The 15289-nt window shown below is 53.3% G+C and overlaps 9 protein-coding genes across 9 annotated transcripts; 4 read left to right on the forward strand and 5 right to left on the reverse strand.

The window, feature by feature from the left end:
• Nucleotides 1-61: 61 nt before the first annotated feature.
• J4E79_001185 (uncharacterized protein) lies at nt 62-977 on the reverse strand (the record flags this gene model as incomplete). Its single annotated transcript, XM_049350095.1, has 3 exons — nt 62-103; nt 151-622; nt 676-977. The coding sequence occupies 3 exons, from the start codon at nt 975-977 to the stop codon at nt 62-64; spliced, it is 816 nt and encodes a 271-aa protein (XP_049215254.1).
• Nucleotides 978-1490: 513 nt separating this feature from the next.
• Nucleotides 1491-1939, reverse strand: J4E79_001186 (uncharacterized protein; the record flags this gene model as incomplete). The annotated part of the gene is made up of 2 exons (XM_049350096.1): nt 1491-1699; nt 1795-1939. 2 exons carry the CDS (start codon nt 1937-1939, stop codon nt 1491-1493), a joined length of 354 nt encoding a protein of 117 aa, XP_049215255.1.
• Nucleotides 1940-2314: 375 nt separating this feature from the next.
• Nucleotides 2315-3829, reverse strand: J4E79_001187 (uncharacterized protein; the record flags this gene model as incomplete). The annotated part of the gene is made up of 2 exons (XM_049350097.1): nt 2315-3199; nt 3248-3829. The coding sequence occupies 2 exons, from the start codon at nt 3827-3829 to the stop codon at nt 2315-2317; spliced, it is 1467 nt and encodes a 488-aa protein (XP_049215256.1).
• A 439-nt stretch (nt 3830-4268) lies between these two features.
• Nucleotides 4269-5212, forward strand: J4E79_001188 (uncharacterized protein; the record flags this gene model as incomplete). Its single annotated transcript, XM_049350098.1, has 2 exons — nt 4269-4332; nt 4575-5212. 2 exons carry the CDS (start codon nt 4269-4271, stop codon nt 5210-5212), a joined length of 702 nt encoding a protein of 233 aa, XP_049215257.1.
• A 271-nt stretch (nt 5213-5483) lies between these two features.
• Nucleotides 5484-6287, reverse strand: POA1 (ADP-ribose 1''-phosphate phosphatase; the record flags this gene model as incomplete). Its single annotated transcript, XM_049350099.1, has 1 exon — nt 5484-6287. The coding sequence occupies one exon, from the start codon at nt 6285-6287 to the stop codon at nt 5484-5486; it is 804 nt and encodes a 267-aa protein (XP_049215258.1).
• A 574-nt stretch (nt 6288-6861) lies between these two features.
• Nucleotides 6862-7825, forward strand: FES1_1 (hsp70 nucleotide exchange factor fes1; the record flags this gene model as incomplete). The annotated part of the gene is made up of 4 exons (XM_049350100.1): nt 6862-7141; nt 7301-7389; nt 7444-7594; nt 7644-7825. The coding sequence occupies 4 exons, from the start codon at nt 6862-6864 to the stop codon at nt 7823-7825; spliced, it is 702 nt and encodes a 233-aa protein (XP_049215259.1).
• Nucleotides 7826-8013: 188 nt separating this feature from the next.
• On the reverse strand, nt 8014-8996 carry BCP1 (Mss4p nuclear export; the record flags this gene model as incomplete). Its single annotated transcript, XM_049350101.1, has 3 exons — nt 8014-8559; nt 8611-8847; nt 8901-8996. 3 exons carry the CDS (start codon nt 8994-8996, stop codon nt 8014-8016), a joined length of 879 nt encoding a protein of 292 aa, XP_049215260.1.
• Nucleotides 8997-9588: 592 nt separating this feature from the next.
• On the forward strand, nt 9589-11261 carry GUA1 (GMP synthase (glutamine-hydrolyzing); the record flags this gene model as incomplete). The annotated part of the gene is made up of 2 exons (XM_049350102.1): nt 9589-11176; nt 11224-11261. 2 exons carry the CDS (start codon nt 9589-9591, stop codon nt 11259-11261), a joined length of 1626 nt encoding a protein of 541 aa, XP_049215261.1.
• Nucleotides 11262-12050: 789 nt separating this feature from the next.
• On the forward strand, nt 12051-14829 carry J4E79_001193 (uncharacterized protein; the record flags this gene model as incomplete). Its single annotated transcript, XM_049350103.1, has 2 exons — nt 12051-13154; nt 13204-14829. 2 exons carry the CDS (start codon nt 12051-12053, stop codon nt 14827-14829), a joined length of 2730 nt encoding a protein of 909 aa, XP_049215262.1.
• Between the last annotated feature and the right edge of the window lie 460 nt (nt 14830-15289).

Raw genomic sequence — 15289 nt, forward strand, 5'->3', positions numbered from 1 at the left:
ATATTTGCTTCGTCTCTGAACTGCGGATAAGTAGTCGCTATGTACACATCGATCGCCGCATCTACTGACCGGTAGGTTTCCGGTGCATGACTGTCGCTGCCGCCTATACAACGTTAGTGTACTATGTCTCGTTCCTCCGGTTGTACATACCTGGTGGTTCGGGAAGATCAGACTATCAGCCAACACCACATTCTCCCTCCGTCCCGCAGCGAATACCACAACCTCCGCGATGTCCTCCGGTGTCAGCGGTTCAACGCCCTCGTAGACCTTCTTCGCCTTCTCTTTGTCGCCTCCAAACCTGACTACACTGAATTCTGTCTCAACTTGTCCAGGATCAATCTCGATGACGCGTATCCGTGTAGCGATAAGCTCCTTGCGCATGGCATCTGTGAAGGAGCGCACAGCAGCCTTTGTAGCGCAGTAGATGGATCCGCCTTGGTAGGGCTCGCGACCTGCGATACTACCAATGTTTATAATGTCGCCGGAGGGTGTGGATCGCGCTTTGAAGATGGGTAGGATGGCTTGCGTCATGTTGATTAGGCCGGTCACGTTTGTGCTGAACATGGTGTCGATGTCGGCGGGTGAGATGTCGGGAGCTTGCGCAACACCTTTTACAAGGCCGCTAGATTCATTGTTAGCAGACAGTAAGCGGTATTTGAAGAGGTGGTGGCATACGCGTTGTTGACGAGCACATCGATGTCCTTGTACTCTTGTGGTAGATTTCCGACAAAGTTCTGGACTTCGTCCGGCTTGCTGACGTCAAGTTTGACTGGTAGGACCTTGACGCCTTTTGCAAAGCCTTGAATTTCCTGTGCGACCTCTTTCAATGTGTCTTCTCGCCGCGCAGTGAGGATAAGCTTGAGGTCGTCGGGCTGTGTCCGGGCGAATTCGATTGCTGTGGACTTGCCAATGCCAGAAGAAGCACCGGTGATGACGATAGTCTTCCCCTTTAGGCGCTCTGCCATCTTTGTCGACATGTTTGCGGTATGTTGTTGGAGGATGTTCGATAGCTGGGTGCTTCCAGGTGCGAGGCGGGGCCGTAAGGGAGCTTTGGCGAAGGCAGTAGCAGTGCGGAGGAATTGGCGAGATGACGAGAGATTAGGCATGTACGCCGCAATGCTTTGTAATGCAGCAACTGATGTTTGCAGGACGTGGGGCAGGCGATTGGGGATTGGGAGACAGGAGGCAGCGGTTATGAGGTCGCCATCGGCCTATCTCCGAGGCTGCACGAGTCAGGCACCGAGGGGTAAGCACGACAATGTGGAGAGCTCTCGCGTCAAGGCACGAGGACCTGGCTTCAACCATCTCACAGTCACACACTGTCGGCAATACATGTTGAGTTGAAATTATTTGATTCATGCCTTTGCCATGTCTCAGGCGGGCTTCATGGAGACGTTTTATCGTCAATCCAAGTCATTATTTCCTCCTCCAACTCCTAACACGCTGAGTATGTGTGCGGGGTATCGAAATCGTCATTCATCACAACGACTTTAGTTGGCGCCCTTCTTCTTGAGCATAGCCTCGTCCTCTTCCCTCAGCTCCTGGTCGATCTTGGCTCCCTTGGAGGGCTCGTTGCCGTGTGCGCGTGCGGGAAGGGTGGCATCTTGCTCGCGCTGGCGGTCCTCGAGAGACTTCTCCTCGCCCTCCTTCTCACGCTTCTCCTCGCGCTCGAGCTTGTTGGCGATGGATCGCTCGTCCTCTGTGGGTGATCGTTAGTAAACGGTCTTGTAAGAGATGGCTGATGACGCCGCATATCGATAAAGGAAAACGCATGCGAGGCCGACAGAAACATACTGGAGTCCTGGGCCTTGTGAGAGTGCTCCTTGCCCTCGTGGAAGCGGGCCTCCTTCTTCTCCTGCTCGATCTCGGCGTTGGACCTGGTGACCTGGTCCTGGGCCTCGTAGACCGCACTGTTACCGACGTTGGAAGTTCCAGACATGTTGTATGTGTGTGTTGGTGGAAGTGGGAAGAAGTGGAAGGTTTGTAAAGTGTAGTTTGAAGTGGGAAGTGGCAATTGATTGTGTCTGTTGTTGGGTGAGAGTGTCTTCTCCCCTCTTTATTAAGGGTCTGAAGTTTGCGCAGAGGCTAGGACCCATGATGACGTAGCTGGTAGCAATTACATCATGGTGGGGAAAACAAACACCAACCCATGGATATTTCGGGCGCCAAACGCAAGAAGCCTGATGACATGCATGAAGCCGATGTGGTACTGGGGTTGACGAAAATTGCATGCCTAGATATTGCGATCGCGGAATCCTTTGCTGGGCTAAGTGCGGCCTTGCGCAGAACACAATATGTATCCATCACGCGACAATTACGCGTAGCTCCTCTTTGTGATCCATCTATCAACAAGCGCCAGCGCTTCCTTCGGCTTGTCCATCGGTACCAGATGGCCTGCTCCATTCACCGTAGCGAACGCAAATGTGGTATCTCTGCCGCTTGTAGTCACGGTCTTGACTTCTTTAAACCACCCCACCTCCTTGCCCTCATGTTCCCAGGACCTCTTTGGCTGTGCGACAAAAGCAGGTTGGCCTTTCCACTGCATCGTGCTAGCCCACTGCAAGTTCCCTGCGGTGTTGCAAGCAAGGTCCAAATTACCCTGATAGAAGAGCACGTCGATGCCATGCTCAAGAAGATACAAAACCTGAGGCTGCATGCTGAATACCAGATCCCCAGTAAGCTCAAAAGCCAACGCAATATCAAAAGAGAACCCTGTGTAGTTGGCTATAGCTTTGGGTACGCCAAGCGCTTCCCAAACCTTGGGCACGTTCATGTAGTCTTGAATCCTTTGGATCTCTGGGTAGCAGAACTCGTCTTTCGTCTCGCACCCGTCCGTGATATCAAATCGGTTGCGACCTCCTGCTCCAGACTCTCCATCGTAAAGGAGCACAACGCCTTCCATGCATACGTTGTCGGCTGCGAGACAGATGGCTGGATCAGGGTTCTTGTAGCACACGTCGATAAGTGCCATACAGCGAGGGAGGTTGGTAGCTATGATGTCGCAACGGGTCTGGTTGAATACGGGAGTCTCCACACCGGGGTTCGTAGTGCACAGCGTTTCCCAGAAACCAAAGTTGGTGTCCCGAGGTGAGACAAAAGCGTTGCCCGTGAAGGTCGACTTGAGATTGACTTGCGGACGCTTAGGATATTCAAGGTTCTTCGTGACAATTTCTGCGCCGAGTGTTGGAACGTAGTGGCCCTATCTTCGATTAGTGAGTGTCTTGCGGGGTTAGCAACATGTGCTTACAGCATAACTTTCTCCTGTGATATGAAAGTCGCGATTCAAAAGATCCGGGAAGACTTCGCTCGTGAACAGCTGTAAGAAGTGATGCATATCCTCAGCAGCCGTGAAGCTTGTCGCAGGAAGCGGGATGCCCTCATCGACGTAGCTGAAACCCACACCAGCGGGCTGGTCAACAAAGATGATGTTGGCATTCTTGCTCCATCCGTATTCATTGTGTACGGTACCGTTGCCAAACTCATTGATCGTGCAAGGTCCCAGTTCGCCCATCAGCCCAAGCATGCCTGAGCCACCCGGTCCTCCTGTTAGCCATAGCAGGAGCGGATCTTCGGAGGGTTTGTCCTGTGATTCGAAGTACCAGAAGAAGATGTGCTTTGAGCCGATGTCTAACCAGCCGGTGTATTGCTTGGAGCGCGCGTCACAGATAGTGTCGCTTTGTTGATGCTTTATGCGAATAGAGTGGTGCTCGGAGAATGGACTTTGGTAGACCTGGAAGCCTTCCACTTCTGGCTTCTCCTGGAATGGGATTTGGGAGAACAAGGACGCTGTTGCAGTCGCGGCGAGCAGACTAGTAATGAAGAGCTTCATGGTTGGCAGGTGTACCCTGATGGGCTGATAATTGGTACTCGAGACGAGATGAATACACCGGAATACAACTGATAAAGTCAAGACAGGACGAAGATATCACACACAGGTATTTATCGTCTGAGGATCACGCAGGCAGCAGGAAGATAAGATGGCTGGTTGCTGACGAAGAGGAGCAGCCTAATGACGCCCTCCTCGGCTGGAGCAGCCCGCGGCGATCGCCCTGCATCGACCAGGGTACACGACATCTTCAACACGACTACTGCACGCGACTACACATCTCTCTTGGCCGATTTTCGCGACTGGAACGTGTCAACTCGCACTACCCACAGTTATACTTGGCTATTCATATTTTGGACACGCAACTAGCCTCAAACAGCACGCTGGGAGGACTCATCGATCCAGCGCCCATTTCACCAGACCACCAACGTCTTCCTTCACCATGCCCTACAACAACACTCCGATTGCGCCAAATAAGGACATCACCGGCCATGTGTCGCTTCCTCGTAAGTAACAATTTACACATCTTCACTTCTCTCCACCACCTTCGTCGTCACTCCACCCTTTGCGTGCCTCTCAGAGACCACCCTATCACGGTGTAGTGCTGCTGCGACTTGCGCCTGTGGTGGCCTCATAACGAACAACTGGTTCGCCTCCGCTTGTGTTGAGCGCAATGTCTTCGATTCCTCATGTCCCCAGTACTCCCGTCTTTCCTCGTAGCAGACAATCAAGCTAACTCACTCCACAGTCGCACGCGTGCAGAAGATAATCCAAGCGGACCCCGAACGCATCACGACCTCCAAAAATGCCGCCTTTGCCATCGCACTGGCCACAGAAATGTTCATCCAGCACCTCGCAACCACCACACACAATGTCGTCAAAGCGGAGCGTAAGCCGCGCCGCAACATACAATACCGCGACGTGAGCAGCGCGATATCGAAGACAGACAACCTTGAGTTTCTAGTCGATGTTGCGCCCAGGACAAGCACATGGGGCACTGTGAAGAAGAAGTTGGATGAGAAGGAGAAGGAGGACGCGAAGAAGAAGGAGAAGGACGCGAAGAAGGATGGCGCGGTGAACGGACAGAAGACGCTGGATGGTGCCTCCAAGACGGTAGAGGGTGCGGACAAGGACACAGAGACACCCACCAACGGCGCTTCAACAACCTCGCCTACACCAGCCATACCAGACGAGACGCCTGATGCCATGGACGTCGACCAAGAAGTGGAGCGCGTAGAAGACAGCGAGCCAGAAGAGGACGCAGCGGCTATGCAGATCGAGATGGAGATGCGCGGGCCCCCTCGTCAACCCACTGCGAGTGCAAGCAAGAGCCCAGAGGCTAGGCGGTCAACAGGTGGATTTACTGCGATCAATGGTCAAAAGTAAATTGGCTCTTGTCTTTGTAGGCAGGGACAGAACGGTATGGAAGCGGATTCATTTTGCATTGCATAAAGGCGTTTGCTAAAGATATCATGGGAATGGGGCTCAGCTGTTTGGATGGTCGGTCGCATCACGACTTCATTGTCTATAGGTATGCGATTGAACCAGAATAGTGCCAAATGTACAAGTGATTGTTCACATTAGACTTTCCTCGAGTGGACATCCGACGTGGATTAACTTGCATCACATGCACATACTTCGTGCTTCCTTTGGTCTCTCAACCCATCTCCGGTTCCCAAACTTCCACACTCCCCATCCACCCCTCCCTAACCACAATGCCTTCCAGCTCGGCTTCCGTCCTCTCCCATTTCACCCCGAATGCCCCACTGTTGATCTTGCACATCCTGACCGTCTCAACCCTACCCGCCAGTTTCACCAGCTCAAACAGCATTTCCATAGCGGGCTTCGTGTTCTCGACAATAACATCCGACTTATCCTTACCCTTGCCATACTTTGCACTAGTGAACAGACACCCGATCCAATGCCGCTTCCCGACATCCACAGGTGGGATAAGCAAGGCGGTGCCGGTGGGTACCGGTCTGGATTTGAGTAGGTGTTCTTTGGTGCAGAAATCTCGGTAGATGACATGAGCTTTTGGATAGTCGTCTTTGAAGGCTTTGGCTATGCCTGATCCCCATACACCTTGAGTGTTACAGGCGTGGATTAGAAGGGTTTGTGGGGGTGCGTCGAAGATGTCGCCAGCGTGGTAAGTGAGAGTCAGGGTAGGTAGATCAGACGAGCTTGGGGATGGGGAGAGCTTGTTCGAGGGGACATCTTTGTGTGAGAGATGGCGCGATGTTGTGGGCTTGGCTGCCGGCTTTATGTCTCGTCGCTTCTCAGGTATTGGTGCCGGAGATCCTGATAGCGCCCTCTTGCCTTTGCTTTTATCTTGTGGCTCAGGCGATGGTGTCATGGTCGCTTTTCCAGTCGTCCTCTTGGTGGCTTCCTTGGCTTTTGTTGGGGCGCGAGATTCCATCTTAGGGCCAAAGTAGGATGTGATGGTAGAGTCTTTGGGGGGCATGATGTGTGTTTTATTGTTCTTGAGAGGTCACTTGTAGTGATACAAAGTGGATTCAACAATGAAGTGAGAGAGGAGCAACTGTTCCCAGACGACTTTCGCGTGTCCGAAGAGAGATACGCTGCGTGCGGCACACATGGAATCAGGCAGTCGCCAAGACATTCAAACAAGGGTGCTTACCCAGAGCGCTTGCCGTCTTGACTACTATCGTGCATCATTTGGCTGAACGAGGAAGGAAGACTGGATGGTTCGATACCAAAATATGGACAACGCGGGCTTACGAGATGGACGTTAAAATGTCGCTTTTGTTCGCTGTGCAGCAGAAATTCACGTATTGAATTCCAGCCTGTTAGGATTTTGATTAATAAGATGAGTACGAGATCGACTCTGCCACTGTGCGGTGCTATGGTAATGCTCGCCGATGAAGCTCAAATCTGGTGAAGGTCGCGCGGAAGGGCGATGGGCCAATCACACGACACCTGACATAACGCTCCTTGCCAAACCGCCAAAACTTCAACATTCCCGACCTAAGCTCCTCCCCATCAACGACCACGACCCCCGCCCACCCGCGTCCACGATGCCCGCCCTCGCCAACACAACCCGTGCCATTGCACGCTCATGGACCGCTCACCAGATGCCCGTCGCTCGGGCGGCCGGCTGCACCGCTCTGCAGACCCGCAACGCCTCGGCTTCCTCGTTCGACAGCCCCTTCAAGGGCAGCCCGGACTCGACCAAGATCCCCTCGTTCGCCGCATACAGGAATAAGGGAGGCGAGACCGGCCCCAAGGTCTTCCAGTACTTCATGGTCGGAACCATGGGTGCGCTGAGTGCGCTTGGCGCGAAGGCGACTGTACAGGGTAGGTCTCCAACATTGCGATAGCTCGACGGAGGGGTGGAAAACGTTGGAAACAAGGGAGATGGAATATTTGGAGCTGGGAAAGAGCAATTGGCTATTTTGAGGATGATCTGGGTCGCGAATTGATGAAGACCGGACGGCTAACGACTCCGCCCAACAGACTTCCTTGTCAACATGTCCGCCTCCGCCGATGTTTTGGCCCAGGCCAAGGTAGAAATTGACCTCGCTGCCATCCCCGAGGGCAAGAACGTACGTTTCGCAATTCGACATGACATATCCGGGCAGTGGAGCTGATAAGCGCAGGTCATTATCAAGTGGCGAGGCAAGCCCGTCTTTATCCGTCACCGCACCGAAGGCGAGATCAAGGAGGCCGACGACACCAAGTGGCAGTCTCTCCGTGACCCCCAGCCCGACTCCGACCGTGTCCAGAAGCCTGAGTGGTTGATCATGTTGGGTATGTCACCACACACATCCTTACAATGAACCAGGACTAACAGCACTAGGTGTTTGCACTCATCTGGGATGTGTCCCCATCGGCGAGGCCGGTGACTTTGGAGGCTGGTTCTGCCCCTGCCACGGATCCCACTACGATATCTCTGGCCGCATAAGAAAGGGACCTGCCCCGCTCAACCTGGAGATTCCCGCATACGACTTCCCCGAGGATGGCAAGGTTGTCATTGGTTAAGCAGAACAATTCTTGGGTGGAGTGGATGACGGTGATGTCGACTTGTGTGTATAGGAGCGAGCATCAATTTCCTACGGTTTGATTCACATAGATTCGGCTTGTGTCCCTTGCAATGTAACACCAGTTAGAGTCAACCTTCGCCGTCTCTTTGGTTGCATTATTTGGTGAATTGATCTTGCATTGCGTATTTACTGCCCATTCAAGAACATCTTGACAGCCTCCACAGCACCCTTGAACTTGTCCGCCTCGATCAGCACCATATGTCCCTTGGGCTTGACACCCAACTCCTGGAACGCCCTCTTGCTATCACTCGCACCCTCATCTACGGGTGTGTCATACTCAAAGCTTGTGTATCCCACCGCATGCTTGTGCAGCACCTCATCCTCGGGATGGAAATAAAACGTCTCCTCACCCACATCGGCCTTCTTGTTCTTCTTCTTGCTCGGTGGCGCATCTTCGCTCGGCAACTGACTCTGTATCTCCGAGTAGCATTTCGACAGGACGAGGTAGTGAGTGAATGTGTAAGGCTCCTTCTCCTCAACCGCCCATTGTATCTCTTCCAGAAGCATCGTGTACATTGGTGGGACGATTTCGTGCGGCATGTTTATGAAGCGCTCGGTCAGAATGAGGCCGATTTGCGCAGGCGACGACGGTGTTAGGAGGGGCGGGAGAGTAGGAATCGGCGCGGACTTTTTGGACAGGTACGTTGTTAGGTCTTGGATCACTTTCTTGTCCTGATTGCTGTCAGTGTGTGTACCGCAAAGCTGTACATGAGTAGCCCGTACCTTGTGTGTTTCCAAATTCAGTACAGTAAGGAAGGCATATGGATCCGTCTCATTGCCGTCAACCTTGACTGTACTGCCAAGTAGCGGTTGCGACAGTATAATGTCGGCGAGTTCAGAGAGATTGAACAATTGCGAATCCACGTCTAGAAGTTGGCGCAAGAGGTTCTTGAGCCCGTGGAAATCGACTGCGGGCTGCGGATCGAACCATTCGAAGTCGACGTTCACCATGTCCATGTCCTAGCAATTTTGTGAGACGGCGCATTGTGAGAGGTTGTGAGGAAGGCGCATACCTCGTCGCTGCCGGACTCGTCGTCATCGTTCTGCTTGCGCTTGTCCGACGCATCGGGCAACTCTTCGGGATCTCTCTCTGACTTTCGTTTCGCCATTGTGTGGGTATGCGATTGGTAGGGAGCTGGGTGGGTGAGGTCACTGGATAGACGCGACTTTGCGCGATCCAACTACGCCGTTATCGATAAATGAAATTTTGGGCGGGGCCCAGGACAAGCACGGTCAGCCACAGAGCCATTCCGCTTCCAAGGCTGTCATGAGTTCGTACTACGACCCATAGGCGATGATCAACTAATTGGAGACTTCTTCGATACGCGTAGAGTGGTTATACAAGGATGCTTGCGTCACCTGAGTTGTACCTCATGCGGGGAAATTTTAAGCTAGACGTCTACAATGCGGTTCATATGACCTCTTCTCGCGATTTCTCGGTAATGTATACATCAGAGTGATATATGAGCCCAGGCGACAGTCTGTGCTGCCTGCGCGTTACCATGGACGATGAAGCACGAGATAGCATTTTTCTGTTATCGATAAGAATTTTTCTGGAAAACCCCGCCAAAACTTTGTGAGAGTCAGTGACCGAGCCCCTCGTACCTTCTGCTTTCATATACCCGTACCTTTCCTTTCTTCTTCTTTCTTTCCTTCTATCCCCTCTCTTTTTCACTTTCATCACACTCTTAGTACTTCAAGATGGCGACCGACCACACCGATCCGATCCCTCCCCACAAGACGTTCGACACCATCCTGGTGCTCGACTTCGGCTCGCAGTACACGCATCTGATCACTCGCCGTCTCCGCGAATTCAATGTCTACTGTGAGATGCTGCCATGCACTACCAAGATCGCCGATCTGCCCTTCACCCCCAAGGGAGTCATTCTCTCTGGTGGCCCATACTCCGTCTACGAGGAAGGCGCTCCACACGTCGACCACGCCGTCTTCAATCTCGGCGTACCGATCCTCGGAATCTGCTACGGACTGCAAGAGATGGCATGGCACTTCGGAAAGAACGCCGGCGTAGTAGCTGGCGAGAAGAGGGAATACGGTCACGCCAACTTGAAGGTTGAGAGCCACGGCGGACACATGGACCAGCTGTTCAAGGACTTGGGCAACGACCTGGAGGTCTGGATGAGCCACGGAGACAAGCTGAGCAACATGCCTCAGGACTTCATGACGGTCGCGACAACCACCAATGCGCCGTTCGCGGGCATTGCGCACAAGACGAAGAAGTACTACGGTATCCAATTCCACCCCGAAGTCACACACACCAAGCAGGGCAAGGTTGTGCTCAAAAACTTCGCTGTCGACATTTGCAAGGCCAACACCAACTGGACCATGAGCAAATTCGTCGACCAGGAGATCACACGCATCAGGAAGCTGGTGGGCGACAAGGGACAGGTCATCGGTGCCGTTAGCGGTGGAGTCGATTCGACTGTCGCTGCAAAGCTGATGAAGGAGGCTATCGGCGACCGCTTCCACGCCGTCATGGTCGACAACGGCGTCCTCCGACTCAACGAGGCTGTTCAGGTCAAGAAGACACTCGATGAGGGCCTGGGTATCAACCTCACCGTCGTCGACGCATCCGATCTCTTCCTCGACCGCCTGAAGGGTGTGACCGACGACCCCGAAAAGAAGCGCAAGATCATTGGAAACACCTTCATCGAGGTCTTCCAAAAGCAAGCCGATAAGATCAAGGCCGAAGCGCATGAATCTTCCAACGCTGGTGAGGTCGAGTGGCTTCTTCAGGGTACCCTGTACCCCGATGTCATCGAGTCGCTGTCCTTCAAGGGTCCTTCCCAAACTATCAAGACCCACCACAACGTCGGTGGTCTGCCAAAGGACATGAAGCTCAAGGTGATTGAGCCCCTCCGCGAGTTGTTCAAGGACGAAGTCCGCGCGCTGGGCAAAGAGCTTGGTATTCCGGAGGATCTTGTTTGGCGCCACCCCTTCCCCGGCCCAGGAATCGCCATCCGCATCCTAGGTGAGGTCACACGCGAGCAAGTTCGTATTGCACGTGAAGCGGACTACATCTTCATCGAGGAGATCCGGGCTGCAGGCCTATACAACAAGATCAGCCAGGCGTTTGCAGCGCTTATGCCCGTTAGGGCCGTGGGTGTCATGGGTGACAAGCGCGTTCACGAGCAGGTTATTGCTCTGAGGGCAGTTGAGACGAGTGATTTCATGACGGCTGATTGGTTCCCCTTCGATGGAGAGTTCCTAAAGCGGGTTAGCAGGAGGATCGTGAATGAGGTGAACGGAGTTTGCCGCGTGGTATACGACAGTAAGTCGATTTTTTCATCTGAGCGAGGCAACTACTAACAACCCTAGTCACCAGCAAGCCTCCGGGAACTATCGAGATGGAGTAGATATGCCGTCTGGCGGGCGCATAGGTGGGCGCGCAAAGTAGATGTAGTCGGCAAACATGATTTTAGCAAAAAGGTTTTTAGGCATTTGATACCCCGTATGACGCAAGATGAAGCACAATACAACCTTTCAATTTGATACCGAAGTGCTGCCAAATCGATGCGTGGAAGATGTTGTGATGAAGAAGCTCGTTTTATCGGAAGTGTCGAAAAACTGAACAGGTGTAGAGCCTACATCGTCGTGAGGTCATCTACTTTGCATGCTTCTACGTTGATGTGGGCTGCAGGCCTGTTTACCTTTCTTCCTAGGTTAACGTGCTACGGTGGGAATTGTAATTTTCAAACGCAATGAATGCCTCTAGAATATCATGTAATCATCCCTTGGAAACTTTGAGCTTCTCCGCAAAGTGTGGGTTCAGGTTATAAATTTTCGTCCATGATAGGTCATGAATGTCAAATGCGTAAAACATAGTAACCTTGGAAGAGTCCGGTGCAGATCCACGCACATACCCCGAATTTACTTATGTACCCCGGGAGCCTACTTTGACGTTGGGTCACCCACTTTGCATGTATTCATCTTCATGTAGGCTCCAGGGTGTTCAGTTTTTCCCTTGTATGGGATGAGTGTGGCGGTGCAATGGGCGGACTCCCGAGGGCGAGACGTGGATCTGGAGCTGGGACGGAAGGGACCCTTGCATGAGATAGCTCCCCAGTTACGCAACCCAGCCAAATCTCGAAACCGAAATACTTCACGCTCTGCCACGCGAAGTTACCAATAATTAGAACGATGCGATGAATCGATCCTCATCCTCGGGCTCACGCGCCCGCCAATCCTCGCAACAACCCACACCCCTCCGTCCCAGTTCCACGCGCCGCCCATCCTCGCGCCCTAGCCAGACTTCACGCTCCACATCCTTCGCGCCTTCTCTCCGACGGCGCACAACGGGCCAATCGATATTATCACTCGACATCGACAATGACGACCCCGAAGCCGCGGAAACAACACACGCCGACGCGGCCATCGTCGAAGAGATAGCCGAGATAAAGCGATACGAGGACTTTACAACTATAGACTGGGTACAAGACGCCGCCCGCGAACAACTCCGACGGAAAGCGCGCCGGCGCGAAAGAGACAACATCGGTGTGCGAAAAGATGGGCGGACGGGCAAAGTGTTCCTAGGTCGGGGACGGGGCAAGTGGAGGAGGAAGATCGCAGAGGCATATGATGCGGGCCAAGCATGGATTGTTGTCACGCTTGTCGGCGCAGCGATAGGACTCAACGCAGCATTTCTGAATATCGTGACAGAGTGGCTTAGCGATATCAAGCTGGGCCATTGCACCACGGCTTTCTACCTCAACGAGAGTTTCTGCTGTTGGGGTGCTGAGGGAGGTTGCCCTGAGTGGAAGCGCTGGAGTGGGTTCTGGCCTGTGAACTATGTACTTTACATACTCTTCGCAGCGCTGTTCTCCTTCACGGCTGCCAGGCTGGTCAAAAGCTTTGCGCCATATGCAGCTGGATCGGGGATATCGGAGATGAAGTGCATCATTGCGGGGTTCGTCATGAAAGGCTTCTTGGGCTTTACTACACTCTTCATCAAGTCGATTGGCTTACCGCTTGCTATTGCGTCGGGGCTGTCGGTCGGAAAAGAAGGGCCTAGCGTGCATTACGCTGTCTGCACGGGCAATGTGATCAGTAGGTTCTTCGACAAGTACAGGAGGAATGCGGCCAAGACCAGGGAGATACTATGTGCGAGCGCAGCGGCAGGTGTAGGCGTGGCGTTTGGAAGTCCGATTGGAGGAGTGCTTTTCTCCCTGGAGGAAATGAGCAATCAGTTCCCTCTCAAGACGCTCTGGAGGAGTTACTTCTGTGCGCTGGTAGCTACAGCTGTCCTCGCTGTAAGTACAACAACGGGAGATACTGGACTTCTATGCTGACTTGCGCCAGGCTATGAACCCCTTCCGGACCGGTCAGCTCGTCATGTTCAACGTCTCCTACGACCGCTCCTGGCACTTTTTCGAAACCCTCTTCTATATCATCATTGGTGTCTTTGGTGGTCTCTACGGCGCTTTCGTCATCAAGTGGAACCTCAAGATGCAGGTATTTCGCAAGAAGTACCTTTCTGCATACCCCATCACAGAAGCTGTCACTCTCGCTGTCATCACCGGCGTGATTTGCTACCCCAACATGTTCTTGAGGATTGATATGACTGAGAGTATGGAGATACTGTTTCAAGAGTGTGAGGGCGACAAGGACTACGATCAGCTTTGTGACGCGAATCATCGCTGGCACAATGTCACGACACTTGCTATTGCCACAGTGCTACGTACGCTGTTGGTAGTCATCTCGTTCGGGTGCAAAGTGCCGGCTGGTATCTTTGTGCCTAGTATGGCTATCGGTGCAGCATTCGGTCGTATGGTCGGCATCTGCGTCCAGGCTTTACACGAGTCTTTCCCCGGCTCAGCCTTTTTCTCGGCCTGCGACCCAGATGGACCGTGTATTACGCCTGGCACCTACGCCTTCCTTGGCGCAGCAGCAGCACTTAGTGGCATCATGCATATCACCGTCAGCGTCGTGGTCATCATGTTCGAGATCACTGGCGCATTGACATACATTCTTCCCACTATGATAGTCGTCGGCGTCACGAAAGCGGTCAGTGAACGTTTCGGCCATGGCGGAATCGCAGACCGCATGATTTACTTGAACGGCTACCCGTTCCTCGACAGCAAAGAAGAACATACGTTTGGTGTTCCAGTCAGTCAAGTCATGGCCAGCCGCGTAGTCTGTCTACAGGCCTCAGGCATGGAACTTCGACAAATGGAACGTCTAATGAACGAAAACGCATACCAAGGCTACCCCATCGTGGAAGACATGAAGACAAAGACTCTAATCGGTTATATCGGCCGCACAGAACTTCGTTATGCGATCGATCGCGCGAAGATCGAGCAACAGGCTCCAGGTCATGCGAAGTGCTACTTCTCTTCATCCTCGTCTACTAGCAACCCGGGGTCCCGAAGTGCAAGCGGCACTGGTCCACCAGCACCGAACACGACATTTGACTCTATACCCACTACTTCGTCTCAAACATCACTCGACTTCACCCGCTACATCGATCCAACGCCACTCTCAGTCCACCCTCGTCTTCCCCTCGAAACGGTCATGGAGCTCTTCAAGAAGATGGGCCCACGCGTGATATTGATCGAATACCGCGGCCGTCTGACTGGTCTCGTTACCATCAAGGATTGTCTCAAATACCAATTTAAAGTTGAGGCAGGAGGTGCACATGGTGGTGGAGCAGGCAATGGCGAGGAGGGCATGGAGAAGCTGGCGGGTTGGGGGAAGGCTGTGGTCAATTGGGGGAGAAGGAAGGTTGGGTTGGAGGAGGTGGGAGAGGTTAGGCTAGCAAGTCCTACCACTGCGACTGCCAGGGATGGGCGAGATGAGAGACGGGGGAGTGGCCATGATGAAAGAGGGGATGGAGCATTTGCGGTGGGGGACGACGATGACGATGATACCGGAGACGGTAGAAGAAGTACGGATGTGGAGCTGGAAGACCGAAGTAGAGATAGATAGCGTTTATTCCCGAACCAGAGTCTCGCCGTTTGCAGTCCTGAAACTCCGGTGCCCGCCTTTCGTACCTGAGATGAAAGGAGCAGGTGGGCTAGCCTAGAAAGTGGAGCCAGCGTTAGCTTACTTTGCACGTGGTGCGCTGTCATTGCTTGTCGCCATTCGCCGCTGCCTATGTGGGAGGAAGTGGCTGCTGGACGTGCAAAAAGCCAACATTGCAACAGCATCCGCAAACAACGCGTTCCCGACCGCTACCACGAATCCACGCCTTGTGTTGCACTGCATGACCCCGAATTGAGGAGCCAATCAGACGCTGATCACTCCGCTTCCCCTGCCGCTCCCACTAGTCAGGATAAGCGTGTGACGGCCGTGCGCGTCGACTTCGCGTACGCCTACTCAGGAAATATACTGAGACAAAGGCACCACCATCACCGCCGGCGCACCGAGTCCCTTGTCAGAAGCAGCA

Source organism: Alternaria viburni (genome assembly GCF_023758015.1).
Source record: "Alternaria viburni strain BMP 2772 chromosome Unknown scaffold_2, whole genome shotgun sequence".
Classification (NCBI taxonomy): domain Eukaryota; kingdom Fungi; phylum Ascomycota; class Dothideomycetes; order Pleosporales; family Pleosporaceae; genus Alternaria; species Alternaria viburni.